The sequence below is a fragment of the Rhinichthys klamathensis genome, unplaced genomic scaffold, assembly GCF_029890125.1.
Source record: "Rhinichthys klamathensis goyatoka isolate OS25496 unplaced genomic scaffold, OSU_Roscu_1.1 h1tg000121l_1, whole genome shotgun sequence".
NCBI classification, from domain to species: domain Eukaryota; kingdom Metazoa; phylum Chordata; class Actinopteri; order Cypriniformes; family Leuciscidae; genus Rhinichthys; species Rhinichthys klamathensis.
Genome location: NW_026606658.1, coordinates 151479 through 168532, shown reverse-complemented (window position 1 = coordinate 168532; position 17054 = coordinate 151479). Strand labels below are relative to the sequence as shown.

Here is a 17054-nt window from a genome sequence, read left to right as displayed (position 1 = left end):
ATCACTGTTGAAAACATGAATAATATATTTGTGGAAACCGTGGTATATTTTTGTTCCTGTGATTCTTTTTGATGAATAGAAAGTTCAATAGAACGGCATTTATTTAAAAAAGAAATCCTTTGTAACATTATAAATGCCTTTACTGTCATTTTTTTAATCAATTTAATGCATCCTTGCTGAATAAAAGTATTCATTTATTTTTTTAAAGAGAAATTTTACTGACCCCAAACTTTTAGTAGTGTACAGTCTGAAGAAAAGCCATGGCATGTCAATATGTACAACTTATGAGCTTTCAGAGAAAAGAAATGTGCTTATTTTTTAATATTCGTCCTATGCTAATTATATCAGTCAACTTTATAACTGCATTTTAATCAAATAGATAAATAAAAATAGCAACATTTTAAATGAAAAATAAAAATATTGTATTAAATGAAATCTTATTTTTAAAATAATAAATATTTTATTTTGCATAGTATTCAGATATGCATGCATAATGTAAAATATAATTTATTTACAATGGCATTTCTGGTTACATTACTCATTGAAAAGTAATTTAAATAGTTGCCATTCTGTTTTTTAAATATTGTAAATATAACAAGCAAACATAGTTTCATAATATATTTAAATATATTATTTTTCATTTGTGTTCTCTATTTAAAAGTCTAGTCATTTCATAACTTTTCTTAATTGAGTGCTGCTTACAAAAAATGTGCATTTTTTTTGATCCAGTAATTTACACAATGTATAGATGAAAAATAAAATGGTTTGAAATCAAAGGTATCCTAAAGTGCAACAATAAATCATGCACTTGAAGATCACTTTACACTTAATAGTCTTTATTCATCATCATCACTGTTCATGAATATTCATACTGAAGCCAACTAACAAAATATCTCATAAGTAAAATAAATAGGATTTTTCGTGATCTCATGAATGTTTCACAATGGTTTAATAATGGCTATGGCCTGAATTAAATGGCACTTTAGTGAGACACAGTCACATGAGAGACAGAAGGAGACAAGTAAAACAGAAGAAAAGACACTTATGCCAGCAGTCTCCATTTTTATTGCCCTCAAAAATGGAAATAAAGATATAAATGACTTCCTTTTCCTGTCCTCTGACTCTTGGTCATGTTGTTTCAAAAGAAACTTTTACAACCAAGTCCCCACTGACGTTTAAAACCCAATTTGAGAGAGGCCTGAAAAGAGAAGTCCGCTATTAGTTACAAGTGACGTCAAACTGTCCATGAAACTCTAGAATGACGTTAATTGGGTTAACTGGAAGCCTCACCTAAACTGAGCTTATCTTTTACGGCCCAGCAGATGCAGTAGTGTTGTAGAAGCTGTTGGAGAAGTTCCCTTTCGTCTAAAAACTCCAGGCGTTCAATTCTGTGATTGTAAAACAAAAGAAAGCCATTGCAGAGATTCCGATCTCAATCTTTCCCAGCACAGGTTGTACAGTTATAAATATACACTTGATTACAACTGTACATTAGTGTTGGCTTGAGTACCTAGATACATCTTCCTGAGGAAGCATGCTGTAGACCGTCATCATGTCCAGTGCGTTGACACTTTCCCAGCCTGCCGACAGAAAGCGGTCTTTCTGTGGAAACACACATTGTTGTTACTAAAACTAAAACCAAAACCATTTCTCGAAATAAATGTCAGCTGAAAATAAAACATTTAAAGGTTCAGCTAATTGTGAATCTGAGCAGATATGCTGAGGTGTCTACAGAAGGTCGCCGTGGTGGTGGTGGTAACCTTGAGAGACTTGCACTGATACTGCTTTTGTGAGACTGAAGTGTTGGGGGTGGCTGCACTAAACAATGACCTGAGCTTAACTGCGCTGTTTTCCTGAGTCTTGATGACCCATTGTATGTTGAGCAGGAAAACAACTTTGAATTCCAAGCACTACCACCCAGTGTAATGTTTTGATTGTACATAGCAAGACACTATTTTACTGTATGGAGAAGAACAATCAACACTCAATCAATCTGACAGCTCCAGCTGTACAATTTCTTAGAAGGACATTATGAGTACAGAGCTAGAAAGTTAACGCTAGTCCCAAAATGTGAGAGCGTCATACTTGAGAGTCCAAAGACTGACACAGATCCACCCCAGCCAGATTGCACTGCCGTCTCTGCAGATTCTCAATCATGATGTGCCCGAAGCGATCATTCATGTTCACCTTAAAAGATTTGGACAGTTAGCAAGAGCTCACAAATACTTTATAGTTTATGTTTTTACATTTACATGCTTTTCTGTAGCTCAAACAGTAGAGAATGGCATGGCGCTAGAAATGACAAGTTCATAGGTTCGATTCCCAGGAAAAACAAGAACTGATAAAATGGAAAAGTATACCTTGAAAGCAAGCAATATAAATCACTTTGGATAAAAGCATCTGGATAAAAAAAAATGTCTTAAACTGTGCTCACATTTGCAGAAATGAAAAAGCAATCTGTGATCACAGTATGGATTTAAACATTTCTCATCAAATTCTATTTCTAAGAGGTTTTTAAGACCAAGTAAAGAAACTTTAAGGAATAAATACAATATGTTAATATGTTCTCTAAATGTAAATGCATAGAGAAACACATGAGTTGTATCTGCAAAGGATATCCATTACTTTTTAATTCATTTTACCAAAAAAGTAGCTGGAATGCCTCTGCTTTCAAACACTACAGTAGTATATGGAAATAACTTTTCCTGTAATGTTCTTTATCAATATTTTTGTCGTTTTCCAATGCAAATCAAGATGAATTGGCTGGAGATAAAAATGACATGTATGAAGTCTTGTTTTCTGTGATTGTTTATGATTAAAACAAGAACAAATATTATTACTCAAATAAATGTATCTTCATTTAAAGATGTTTAAATGGGAAAACAGGACAAAGGAGCTTCTGAGGAAGATATTCTGAGCTTCTGAGGAGGATACTGAGGAAGATATTCATTTTTTTTGGCAATGCATGCAACATTTAATGCTATGACTTTTTGAAATGAAGAATTTCTGCTGATTTAAGACCTTTTTAAGGCCTTCATTTGTGAATTGATACTTTTTAAAGACCTTTATAAGCCCCGCAGACACCCTGTTCTACCAAGATCAACTGAACATTTTGAATTTTCAAAAATCTAAACGAGGATTATTATAACGAGGCATCTTATGATATTAACTCACCTGTTCGTAATTAATGAACATGGCCGTAGGGAAGGTGTCTGCCACCCAGTGCACCAGTTTGGAGGACTGCTCAGGGGTCATGTACACCAGTACACATTCAGACAGAAAAAGAGTGGGCAACCTGGGTGGACAGAAGCAGGAATACTGTTATTAAGCATATCCCTCAGCTCACATCAATGGTTGGGAAGTGTTTCTTTACAACACCTATCCTATGATTAATCTTCCTCTAAATAGAGGCTGAATTTAACTGTGAACTTTGTACATTGATTTTACAATTCGATAACATTAAATAATTACCATAAACTAACAATGAACAGCAGTACTTTTACAACATTTATTAATCTAGGATAATGTTACTGTCTACATATACACTACCGTTCAAAAGTTTGGGGTCGGTACGATTTTAAATACTTTTAAAAGAATTTAATGGCTGCGCTTATTTGATTAAAAATACAACAAAAATCAGTTATAGTATTAAATATAATTCCAGTGTAAATCATCTGTTTTCTGTGTGAATATATAGTAAAGTGTAATTTATTCCTGTGATCAAAGCTGAATTTTCAGCATCACCAGTGTCAGTGTCTTCAGTGTCAAATGATCCTTCACAAATCAGTATAATATGAGGATTTGATGCTCAAGAAACATTTATTATTATTATCAATGTTGAAACAGTTGTTGGTCTGTCAGTTGTACAGGTTTTTTTGGGGGGTTTTTAGGATTCTTTGATGAATAGGAAGTTCAAAAGAACAGCATTTGTTTGAAATAGAATCTTTTGTAACATTATAAATTTCTTTACTGTCCTTGATAAATAAAAGTATTGATTTCTTTCCTCCAAAAAATAAAAATAAAATTCTCACTGACCCCAAACTTTTGAACGGTAGTGTACATACTGAGGCATTTTACCATTTTAAGCTGTAAAGATGCATTACATTGATCAAAAGCGATAGTAAAGATATTTATAGGGTGTTGCTCAAACAGAAGGCTGGATCCTAGTGATGCTGACTGTGTGTTCTTCCTAGTCCAGTCCATCGAAGGCTTGTAGGCTAGAGTTCTCCTCAGCATTAAATGCTAGAATGGGATGGTCTAGTCAGTGAACAAGGCTACACCTCCACGGTCACGGCATGAAAATACCATTAAAACTTAATTTTAGAAAAATACTTTGTATGAAAAATCTTTATACTAACTGGCTTTCTAATAATGCAATGCAGTGAATGACAACCGTCTGCGGTCTCCCAGTGGCTTACATTATTGCCAGTTTAGTGTTGTTAAGTGATTCATTTACACCAAGACAAAAGATAAGGCATATGTATGCCATAACATGAGATAACATGCATCTCCGAAAACATTATTTTGAACTCAGGGCCGACTCGTTATCCATCAGTTCTTTTTCCGTGAATTGGAATGTGTGCAAAGGACTGTGGGTGACCGGAGGATGCAAAGGATAAGCTTGATGCATCCTTCAAAATTAGCTGAATGAAGGGCGCAAAACAAAGGCTGCATTCCAAGGTTCCTTCTAATTGAGTTGGCCTTCAGAGGCAGCCGAGATATGCAGCCTTACTAGGACGCAGCCTTCCGTTTGAGAAGAACCCGTAATGTTACAAAAGATTAATGTAAAGTAAAAGCTGTTCTTTTGAACATTCTATTCAAAGAATCCTGAAAAAATTGATCAGTTTCCACAAAATTACAGAATATAGCAGAACAGCTGTTTTTTTTAATAAGCAAAGTTTCTTAAGCACCAAATCAGCATATTAGAATGATTTGAAGGATCATGTGACACTGAAGACTGGAGTAATGATGCTGATAATTTAGCTTTGCAATCACTGGAATAAATACATTTTTAAACAGTATTTTTACTGTATTTTTGATTAAATAAATGCAGACCTGGTGAGCATAAGAGACTTCTTTCAAAAACATAAAACAAATCTTACTGACCCCAAATTTTTGAATGGTAGTGTATAAAAAAAATGTTAGTTGATTATATACCCAATGCATTAACAAATGTCAATAAATTGAATCTTATTTTTAAGTGTTGCCAAATGATATTTCCTGCAGTAGAAAAAAAAGTTTAAAATGTTCTTTTTTTTTAAATTCAAGATAGGCTGCATTTATTTCTATCGAGAAAATCACAATTTAATCAGCTCATGCATTAAACAAGAAGTTTGTTCCTGGAAGCCGAATCATTAAGGTAATATCTAAAAGTACAAAGCAGGAAATCACGTTTTTGGAAGAGTGGTTCGCATGCTATGACAATAGATTTTCCAGACATTTTTTTTTCTTCCATTTAGCAAGTGAGACACTGATGGGATTTGCAGGCAAGCTGGTAAACGTCAAGACGCCACGTTAGGGTGGACTGAACAGGAAGTTGCAAAAAACAAAACAAAAAAAACTCAAGGTAAGAGACCTTGGAAATGATGCCATTGATGTCATACACCTTCTAGAACGGTAGCTTCCTTCGGGTCTCATCAGATCACATCAAAGAAAACGTGTACTTTTTGACGCATCTAAGGAAACTCTAAATGCTCCCAAGTGTACTATTGTCATCAGGGGCATCAACAGATGCACGAAAACAAAACAACAGATGCGTGCAAATCCTATTGGGAGGCCAAACAGGATGGATCAACCCTATGTAGGATGCACATAATTGTGAGGTTCACTTTCTATTAAGTCAAATTATATCTCAAAATCCTATTGTTTTGATACACAACGTTCCACCAGCCGTTAATTTTAGTCTCAACATTATACAACTCTCGCATGTGACCGAGGCAAAGAATTAAACGTGTGAACCTTTCAGAAAGATAAAGATAAGAATCTTGAATGTTGATAAGACATCACAAATATGCAGTGTAATAGTAACACTGAAAAAAACGTTACATTTTTTTTTTTAAACTCAGCCAAGGTTGTGATATTACAGTACGTACTCTGGATTTATCTGGAACTTTTTTAGTTTGTCTTCTAAAGTTGGGAGGTCTCTTAGATCAGCACTGATAATACAATATCTGTCCGAGTCCAGGCTATGACCATCTGTCAAAAAGACAAAGTTGAACAGATGAGAGGTTACAGTGGAAAAGATCACCACACAATAGTAAAGTAAAATGCTCTGTAACATCATAATTTGATTTCAATACCTAGAAGGAGTGAATCAGTGGAGTGCGTCTCAATCAAAGGTTTCGATAGTGGAGGTTTTGTCCTGTAAATGACAGATAGATAGAGTAGATAGAGTAGATAGAGTAGATAGAGTAGATAGAGTAGATAGAGTAGATAGAGTAGATAGATAGATAGATAGATAGATAGATAGATAGATAGATAGATAGATAGATAGATAGATAGATAGATAGATAGATAGATAGATAGATAGACAGATAGATGGATGGATAGATAGATATACTTAAGTTAATAATTTACTCAATTGTTTTATGGAAAACAGTACTTTTATCTCAGTGATCATTATCAGTTTTCAGATTTCTATCATCAAAGTCCTTCCTATCATCAAACAACTTGCAGAAAGTCCACATGAAAAATACAAGTTTGAACTCTGAAAACTGCTCTGCACATATATATTGCACATATATACCACACGAAGGATTAACAAATATGTATTTAGTTTAATCAGATAGCAGTGTCAAACACAGACACAAACAAAAACCGACAAACAACAGAACTGAGGGAGGAACTTAAATACACGGTGATGATTGACTAAAAAGACGGAACAGTTGTGATAAATGGTGTTAGTGTCCATGGTGATAGATTGTGGCGGGAAAATCAACAAAAAAAAAAGGCATGAACTGAAGATAATGGTGACAATATATAGTCCTTTAGCATCTCTCTGTGTTATATTGTAGAGTAGTCTAAAAAAATATACAAATATCACTCAAACAATATGGACACTTTTTGTTTAAACTTGAGGGGAACAGACTTTATACGCCACCAGTTAGTTACAGGCAACTGCAAAAAAAGGTTGTGAGAAAAGGTCTAGTATCATTTGTTTGCAGATGACACTATGGTATTCTGTTATCTAATGCACTGAGGGTCGGGATTGTATTGTATTACGTAATTTCCTCTGTACACAGCTTGTGTATTTATGTACTATATGCCACTAACAGTCTTAAACCAAGGCACTTTACACAGACATAATAATCTTCCTCTTCTTTGCATTTCGCCTCTGGTCTAGCTTGTTTCCTAGTCTAGTTTTCTAATAAACCTGGCATTGTACACTATGAATTTTGTTTGCTCTGTGCCAAATTACTTATGTTTCTCTATTGCACTGGTTCCCAAACTTTTTCTGCTGGCCCCCCGTTTTGTAGAGGAAAATATTTTCAAGCCCCACCCACCTACATGCACCCACTTAAAGACTCTCAGAAGCTAATATTTTGAGGGCCACCACACACTGTGTTGTACTGGTGAATCTGAGGGTGAGACATGCATCGTCATATTTTCTATTTTCTGCGCTTTAACAGCAAGACACTGCACTGGACAGCCTCATCAAGCCAACATTTCAAATCCATTTGTTTCTTGTGTCAGAAGTTGTGCGAGCACTTGGAGTGTGTCAAAAATAGAACGCGTCAGTTTACTGTCAGTGTCGCGTCGCATCCAGTGTAGACAGCAGCATCACTGATTACAATGGTTTCTATTTGCTTTTGTTGCGTTGGTAGTTGTGACGTTTGAAGTAGATTCATCGTCTGCTTTACACCGTGTCCTAACCACACATGACGCGTTAATATTCCTGCAACAAGCAATTTGTCTGTCTACACACCAGACGTGACTACGAAATGCGACAAAATCAATGAAAGATCACAGCCAATCAGAAGAGCATGTGGGCGGGCTCTCGGGGCAAGCACACTGCACTCGAAACAAATGGATAAGTACATAAACAAATACTTAAATATTACACCATTTTAACGTTAGTAAAATACATACCGGGTAACTAAAACATTCTTTGTCATAGAATACACTTGTTTGTTCAAAAAGTCTTTTAAAATCTGTTGACTATATTTGACTGAATCTGAACTGCCAAGCTAACTTTCTTCAAATTAGCCACAAATTAGGTTCAGATTAGGTTGAAACCATCAGTGTTTTGGGTTGACTCGTCACTGACGTGCTTTTCGATCTTTTTGTCCTTTCACTCTGAACTCTCTTTAGTTACAGCAATCCCTTTTTTCAGAAGACACATGTGATTCGACACTCCTCGCATCGTGATTCTTTGAGGATGAGTGCTTTTTTATTCTCTTGTACAAGCGATCAGTTTTCAGTGCAAGATTTCTTCTCTTCCGTGCTTCATCGGCTGTTTTCGATGGTCTTCGTAGCTTTTCCTCTGACGCAACAGATTCGCCGCTCGAAACACCTCTCTCCTCCAGTCACCCCGAATAAGTCTCCAAGTTCACTTAAATTGCACCTAAATCGTTTCTGACTTTACACTAGCGGCATTGTCTTCACTGGAGGGAAAGCATATTTTCTCTTCCTGGGGCAGTGGCTCGACAATGCATCCCCAGCCAAGGGAGCGTTTGTCAGAGAGAAGAACAGAGGGCAGTAGTGGGCATTCTCCTCTGTGGCAAAGAGGTCGACTTCCGCTTTGTCAAAGACACTCCATATCAAGCGCACCGTCTGTTGGTGCAGCCTCTACTTCCTGTACAGACAGAGTGTCGAGACATACGCGCGTTACCACAACGCACATTCTCCCCACTTTCCACGGAACGCGATCTTTCAACCAAAGTTGCAGTGGCCTCATATGCAACAAACTCAACTGGCAAACTGAGGCTGCAGCTGCCATTAGCCCTAGCAGTCTCTGAAATTACTTCAGAGGAACGGCTCTGTCCTGTACAAACGCGGTCAGAGCATTGAGTATGGTCGGAACCATCGATTGCGAATCCAGCATCATCCCCAGGAATGTGATGGATTGAGAAGCCAGTCATCATCAAGATCATTTAGAATGTGCATCCCACAGAGTCTCAAGGGGGAAAGCACTGCATTCATACACTTTGTGAATGTACGTGGAGCCAGAGCCAGCCCAAACGGCAGGACTTAGAACTTGTATGCGTCTCCTTCAACCACGAATCTCAGATAGCGCCTGTGATGAGGGGCTATTTGGATGTGAAAGCAAACGTCCTTCAGTTCCACCGCTATAAACCAGTGGAGGATCTGCTTTACAGTGGTCATCTTCAATGAGCGCTTCACAAGGGCTCGATTCAGCGGCCTTAAGTCGCCGTCCTTTTTCGTAAAGAGAAAGAAGTGGCTGTACAGACCACACTGGCCCTGTCCCAAATGGCGCACTTCATGCGGACTTTCGGTCTCGTGGACTTAAATTGCGCGTGCTCGCCGAGTCTACGAGTCCGTGGGCCGTCCCATTTAGCATTTTAACGCTCTGAAGTGTGCTCAGCAGCGCCCCCTTTGTACTCTTGAAGCGGTCTTCCGCGAAGCCCGCATAGATGCAGGCTTCACGCACTTTAACTACCCAGGAATCCTTGCGAAAGGCCAATCAGACAACGGATGGGAGGAGATTTCGCTCACGGACAATTGTTAACATGGCTGAGAAGAAAATATTTAAGTGTAATTATCATTACGGTTTTTATGACAAGTTTATAAAAACATTATGATCATCGACCAGTGGTTGATGTCTCAAACATAGGCTAATAATAGCGAGCTGAATAATACGATCGCATTATGATTCATTAAATAAATAGAACAGAATGCCAGGGCTTTACTGAGTCATATGTAAACACAACAACAAGAGGCAGCATATTTCCCCGAACCTGTAGCTCCTGTCCATAACAACAATCAGACCGTCTTCCTGTTTCCGGCGTGACGATCGAGTCTGTCCCAAAAATACCTCTCAATGCGCCCTCGCGGACTCGCGCTAAGGGCCCTATAGGTCTGCACTACATGACGTCACCGAAGAAGTCCACAAGTCCGGAGTGTGCCATTTGGGACAGGGCCACTGACATTGCTCCGGATACCACTTCTACTGCCTGATTGGTCAGGAGAGTCTGGATCTCTGCACAAAGCATAGGAGCGTCCTACTCTGATACCTCTGACACAATCACATCGCTGAAGCGGGGCAATCTGCATGCAAACAGAAGTGAATAGCTGTCTTTAAGTATTGATAACCCAGTCTGACACTGCTGGCAGCGCTGCCCACGTGCTCAAGCAGTCTGACAGGGGTTGTTTACAGCCCAATGGCGAGGGCTGTAAACTGGCCGCAGGCAGGACGTCTCTGGACACAGACAGGGCGGAAGAGCGATCCATGGCCCGGGGAAGCTCTCGACTGCTACACTGGATTACATTGAGCTCGCACTCTGCAAAACACCGCCTGAGGTGATCTACTAAAGGGGCGCGGCTATTACAGTAGCAATAGTGTGATTCAGTCACACATCAGTCTTCGGGATTTTTGGTGAAGGAGTTTCCTTAAGTGTCGCAATGTCGAGAGACCTACCTCGAAAGGGAATAGCACAAGCATACAATTTTTTTTTTAAATATGAACAGAACATTTCAGAGAGCACAAAAAACTGAGTAATATAACCAAGGAAACATAATTTTGTGTGATTTGCATTCATATTTCAGTTTTGAGCAAAATAATTTTAAGTGTGTTAAAATTTAGATTCATGCTTGTTATTTTTTGATTGTGTTTTTAATTTTTTGATTCACGCTTATTATTTCACTTATTATATCCGTGACCACGCTGTTTGGTTTTCTGATCATTTTGCATTCGTTTTTCAATTTTGTGCAATATACTTTTACAAAATAAGGTCTGTGGTAAACATAGCTTGATAATATTTAGTTTTACAAAGTAAATTACACACACCCATACCGAAAAAGCGAATTTTGTTTATTTTGGAAATGTATGTTTCTAATAAGTAACTAGATAAGAAACGTTTGGGGTGTGAGTGTGTGCAGTAGAACAAAACATCAAAATATTGTCAAGTTATATTTACCACAGACCCTATTTTACTCATAAATTGAAAAAAGCCATTGATGCCATAACTGCCCCACTCTATTGTAAGTCACTTTGGATAAGAGTCGGCTAAATGTGTATGTTGCACAGCGGTACCTACAGCAGTTTCCACTTACCACTGAAAAACATCAAATCACCCATGACAAAACATCCTCCGCACATGAATAGTAATTAACAGTATTAATTCAGGTGGGATACTTTAAAATAATAAAGAGCACCAAAGGACCACAAAAATGATGATAGATATAAACAATCCAACCATTGCTTTGGAGGGTGGACATAGCTAGACAGAGGGTCCCTAAACTATTCAGAGACACTGTCTCCCTCTAGAGGAATATGACTAAAAGAACATGCTATGCTTACAAAATCATTCATAAAAGCAATAATAATATTATAAAAGTAACAACACCTTACTTGATGTGGTGTATTTTTCTAGCAACAATCGTTGGGAAGTCAACTTCAAAGAACTTTTTCGGCATAATGTTTTCATCCTAAGAATTAAGAATACACATTAAAAAGATATACTTTTTTTGATTGCTTATCAAGAATGATTTATTTCATGAGTCTGTGGAAGGATACACATTATTCCTTATTAATGTGTGTATATATATGTCATAATTATTGGATCTCAAAATCGTTAAATGTGAAATTAATAATAAAAAACAACAACCTTTAATCTCCAAAAAGTGGTATCCAGTCCAGCCCCAAGATTCACCACCTGGCAGTCACATTGCGTCTTCTCAAGAAAAGCATCAAGAAGGAGATTCACCCCTTTGACACGACCATAATAACCTACACCACAATAATATTAATAAAAGCAAATTAGATTAAACGCAGCTGCAAACATTGACCAGCAGGTGGAGATATTTAAACAATCTTACCTCTGTTGATCTCAGGTGCTTTACGTTCACCTACTTGCCTCACAAAATACTGGGCGTAGAGGTCAGTCCAGTAACCTTTACTGGTAGCAAACCTATAAAACAGAATAGAAACTATACGTTTATATTCAATAAATAAAATTGTTATTATTACACATAAATGGCATACGACATGTATAACTACAGCACTGTTGCTGACCAATATGTAATGAAAGAATTTGAAGTAATATATACATTATTATATAAAATCAATAATGTCTGCAACATTGTGCTCAACCACGACTGTAGTACAATACTTTCCCTATTTGGTGATACTATGATGCTCATTAACATTGTGCTAGAATCTCATGAGGGAAGCACAGCATTTAGAAACACGCGAAAATTATGTTTAATACTTTTATTTCGGATCACTGTGTTTGCAAGCCGTGCTACCTTTTGCATATCGATGCGTCGTCGCAAGTTGCTCTGACCGCTTCATCAGCAGTATCAGAATATGTATATGGCTGTTTGGATGCCATGAACACTTGCAGATTTGAAGCAACGTGAGAATTATTGCAAAACTGCGTTAAATACACATGCTGTATTCCTATGAACGCAAAGGCTAAATGTTAGCTAAACTGACCCGGTTTCGAAAACCGCAACAGCCTAAGATTCAATATTTCATTGCCAAGATTATCAACAGATTCTTTAAATATTTTTCAAACACATTTATTTGAAACAAGCATATTGTTTTTTACAGCGGCATAACATAAACAGAACTGCACCAAGCGCTTCGGTTGACTATCACATGTTTACATCTATTTCCGCTGACGGAACTTTCCCATAATACATCTCGAGGTGGCGAGGAGAGCTTACTGCGCATGTCAGTCAATTTAATTCACATTTATGTGTAACATTTACATTGGTTGGTCTTCAGATGTTTGCGCTGATGCATATCGCACAAAGAGTCATTTTTATAAATGCTGTTTTTTTTATATATTATTGCTCACAATAACACCCTGCATCACTCAGGTCAATGATAACGGGAAAATGTCCCGTTACAAATGTATATTAGACGTCAAGGATATGAGGGTTATAAAAAATGATATCTCTTTAAATTTGTCATTTAGAACCCGGCGAAATATAATTAGAGGAAGAGACCGCGTTATTAGAAAATGACAATTGTGGATTGGATCAGGTGTCAAGCCTTATTATGAGTCAACGTTCTGAGAGAGAGAGAGAGAGAGAGAGAGAGAGAGAGAGAGAGAGAGAGAGAGAGAGAGAGACTACAAAAATGTATTTTATTAGCATGATTTTCTGCTTACAATATTGCCAAAGCATATACAGTATTTAAAATATTGAAATAGATGCAAATTCGAACAGAAGGACAGTTTTGGTTGAACACTAAGATATTCGCTATGATGTAAATTCCAACAGTCCATTCAGAGAGTGTATGGTCATCATCACAGTAGTTAATATGAGTGGACACTGAACTCTGCGTAGTCTTTCATGTTGCGTCTCAAACAGAGACTGCTTTTTGGGCATGACAGACAGCTTAATGTTTATATAGTCAACGCAGTAGGATTCAGGACAGCCCCTGTGACCACATTATTGGCATCATGATCAGCCTGGAGCTGCGCTGATCTGACCTGTGAAACACACACACACACACACACACACACACACACAGTACCCGACACGGATGGAGTGATCAGCCCGCTGCCGTGCACTTCCACTCTCTCCCGTAGTTGTCACGGGCTGGCATATACGTGGAAACACCACTCACTCCCGCTTTTGAGAGCAGTTGCAACACGGAGTGTCATGAAACGAGCACCGCTATTCACCGGAGCTAACTTTTTTCCACACTACTGTTTTTTTCTCTCCCGTTCGGCTAGTTTTCTAGCTGCTTGAGCTAACCGAACACCGGGCTGTTTTAATGTAATTATCCACACGACTTCGCCATCGTGCTCAAGGATCTTTCGGCTCATGAGGGATCGACGAACACACTCTCCACGTCTTAAAAACTGGGGTTTGAGGCCGACGCCACTAAAATGAAGAAACAATTTAATCGGATGAAACAGCTCGCCAATCAAACAGTTGGCAGGCGAGTACAGATTTAAAGTTTTTACTGGTTTTGCCATCTCATGGATGGGCACGGACAGCAGCTCTGTCATGGTTTGATATGTTGTTGTTATGTTATGTTGTCAAGGCGGTAGCAGCTAGCCGAATTAACCAGCTGCCTAAAACACATATTTTCGATTTACCACATAGTATAACAGCAATTTGCTAAACAGTAAACTTTCTTCGTTGTTTCACATTATATACAACGATTACGCAGTTGTTTGACCATAGACTCAACTTTTTAGATGTGTTAACGTTACTTTTGATAAGAATAGGCTATTAACTGTTAGTAGGATTCGTTGTGGCCTCGTTAGTGTTTATTTAATACTAAATCTTAATGGGACAATGATGTTAGATAAAGTATCTGATAAACTACTGAAGATTAGATATGTCTGATTCGTGAACGAATCATTCTTTTGACTCGGATCTTGACAATGAATTGTTCGAATCTGTTCAAAACGGTCTGAACAATTCGTTCACGAATCGACTGAACGATTCACTAATAGATAGCGGTTCTTAGTTCTAGAACTCATTCAATACAAATAATATTGTGTTCTAAAATACTTTAGCTGCGTCATTGCTGCAACAAACAGAACTATTTTAAATTGTAATACTTTTGATAAAATAAATTCAGCCTTTGTGATCATAAGATAATTCTTTAAAACATTCAAATATCTGATAGACCCCAGACTTGTGAATGGTATTGTAACGATGTTTTTCTGACTACAGGACAGTTTAAAATAGTTTTTATTTTATCTTACTTTTGTTTCTCATTAACTATTTTTTTGTATAACTACACAGAGCCATTTGCAAAATAACACTAAAACATTAAAGCCAGTCATTTATGATGGCCTTGTAAATACAAATCTCTTCCTGAATTTATCTGTTAGATAAAGTATCTGATTGATAAGCTACTGTAGATCTGTTTGATTCGTGAATGAATCATTCTATTGAGTCGGATCTTTGCAATGAATTGGTAGGTTCTGTCAAAAAAAAAAACGGTCTGAACAATTTGTTCACGAATTGAGTGAACGATTCACTCATGAATCAGTCAGAGCGGTTCTTTGTTTTAGAACTCATTCACTACAAATTATATTTAGGTTCTAAAATAACCTTTTTATGAGCTGAATTATGACACCACACACACAAATACAATAAACACACCTATTATTAAAATGTAATACAAATAATGTAATAAATGGCAATATGTGACTACATATTTCTTTATTGGAACATGTAGCCTACTGTTGTATACCACACAGGGGATATCATGACGTGTTAAGATTGTTGAATCATTTCTTAAACCGGTTTGAATGACCGATCCATGACAAATAAGTCTGACTTCCATTAATACCAGAACTGTTGCTTGTTCATAGGTGCATTGAGAACACCCAGGCTCTTTTGGAAAAAACAGTTCTTGGAGGTTATGTGTGCCTATTTTATTTTCTAATTTTTGTTTGTCATCTAGCAGAGTGCTTTGAGAGCTCATACTTTGTATCCTACATTGAAATGGTATGTGCATGGTCATCACTTCTGACTCCTCTGACTGTTGATAAAGCCTCAAACTGCATTCTTCATTCTGCTCAGGCTGCTTGAGGGTAAATGGGCCTGATTCTCAACATGCAGGGCAGATGATGATCACAGGTCTCTCAGGGAGGTGTTACTGCTGTAAATCATGTAGGCTAAATGATCATGTAAATCATACCTATCTGAGAATTCCTGTCAGTAATCTTGCTCGATTAGATAGGTTTAGAGATAACAACATATCTTTTTACATATCATAGCACATTTACAGGGAGGAATGCACATGAGCTATGCTCATTTAACTGGTGGTTAACCTGACCTTTGGCATCCATGTCCTCAGCCTCATTCCCTTTAAATGTGTGCAATTCGATCAGCCACCAGAGACTTTGCTAGCCTGATGACAATAGAGCCGTATGAGAAGAGAAATGTCAGTAGGTAACAGTTTACTGGTGTTCACACAGACTAAGCCCAACTGGGGGCAAGGCCTTTCCCTTTTCAGAGGTGATTTATAATTTTGTTGCAGTTTGGAATACCTTGCTGGAACTTTACAGCCATCTGTCACCTCAGAAAATTACTATCTTCTATAAAGAAGGCAGTTTGTCCAGCACCACAAAACAGCCCAGTGTGTTTTCAGAAAATTTGAGGTGTGAAATTATACTTTTAAATCTACATACTAGTAATGAACTTAAAAATCATAATTTGGTTTTAAATTCAACCTAATTCAGATATCAAGCATCAGGCAAAGCCAATTACTTCAGTAATATTCACAACTATGGGTGTCTGTGACTGGGCCTCAAATATAAATGTTTATATGGCCATGAGCTAAATGAGCTGTTGTGTTAGGTATGGCATTTGACCTTACATAGAAGTATGACACTCTGTAGTAGTGTTCAGTCTGTTGGCAGATCATAAACACTTCAGCAGTATTATTTGATTTTTTATTTAGAATATTTTTTGGAAAGGAACACCAAGGGTAGACATATACTACCTTTTTTTTTTTTTTTTTTTTTTTAGATATTAATACTTTAATTCTGCAACGATACATTTAATTGACCAAAAAGTGACCGTAAAGACATTTATAATGTTATAAAATATTTCTACTTCAAATACATGCTGATTTTTTGAACGTTCAATGAATTAAAATCGGAAAAAGGAGTGGGGACTCCGAGTCGGAGACGATCTTACTTAAGACTCCTTTCCACTATCTCCGACAAATGATTGAGCTTTGGATGGGTCCATTTTTTTTTTAACTTGGTCGACTACACCGTATGCGACACTCCGACCGGATGTGATGTATTCCCAGTCAGTGTATATTCCAATCAAATCAGTTCGCCTGAGGTGAAATGTATTACTTTTTTTGTTTAACTTTTAGAAACATTTGATACTTTTAAAAATGCACAGTTATTGATAATAAATGATAAATTTGATACTTTTTA

The 17054-nt window shown here is 37.3% G+C and overlaps 2 protein-coding genes across 4 annotated transcripts in view; one reads left to right on the top strand and one right to left on the bottom strand.

Moving 5' to 3' along the window:
• Positions 1-819: 819 nt before the first annotated feature.
• Positions 820-12812, bottom strand: lcmt1 (leucine carboxyl methyltransferase 1). 2 transcript variants are annotated; one of them, XM_056255396.1, is made up of 11 exons: positions 12427-12810; positions 11998-12089; positions 11787-11908; positions 11531-11607; positions 6300-6361; positions 6093-6195; positions 3175-3295; positions 2086-2187; positions 1511-1602; positions 1291-1388; positions 820-1198 (listed from the first exon to the last, which is right to left on the bottom strand). In XM_056255396.1, exons 1-11 carry the CDS (start codon positions 12510-12512, stop codon positions 1176-1178), a joined length of 978 nt encoding a protein of 325 aa, XP_056111371.1. In that variant the 5' UTR covers positions 12513-12810; the 3' UTR covers positions 820-1175. The 2 variants fall into 2 exon arrangements, with proteins under 2 accessions (XP_056111371.1, XP_056111372.1); XM_056255397.1 differs by lacking the exon at positions 820-1198 and having other exon boundaries at positions 1296-1388; positions 1491-1602; positions 12427-12812.
• Positions 12813-13639: 827 nt separating this feature from the next.
• arhgap17a (Rho GTPase activating protein 17a) overlaps positions 13640-17054 on the top strand; it is a 34326-nt gene continuing 30911 nt past the window's right edge. Inside the window, exon 1 of one of the 2 annotated variants that reach the window (XM_056255394.1) lies at positions 13640-14077. In XM_056255394.1, the coding sequence (XP_056111369.1) occupies positions 14025-14077 (53 nt within the window). In that variant the 5' untranslated portion in view covers positions 13640-14024. The remainder of the gene's footprint in view (positions 14078-17054) is intronic. The other variant, XM_056255395.1, reaches the window with a different exon arrangement.

Bases quoted from the DNA above. Each gene is read 5' to 3' on its own strand.
- lcmt1 (XM_056255396.1), bottom strand. From the start codon at position 12,512: ATGGCATCCAAACAGCCATATACATATTCTGATACTGCTGATGAAGCG. The intron at 11,909-11,997 runs GTAAGATTGTTT...ATTGTGGTGTAG, and splicing joins AGCACCTGAGATCAACAGAG to GTTATTATGGTCGTGTCAAA. The intron at 3,296-6,092 runs GTACGTACTGTA...CTGTCCACCCAG, and splicing joins AAGTTCCAGATAAATCCAGA to GTTGCCCACTCTTTTTCTGT.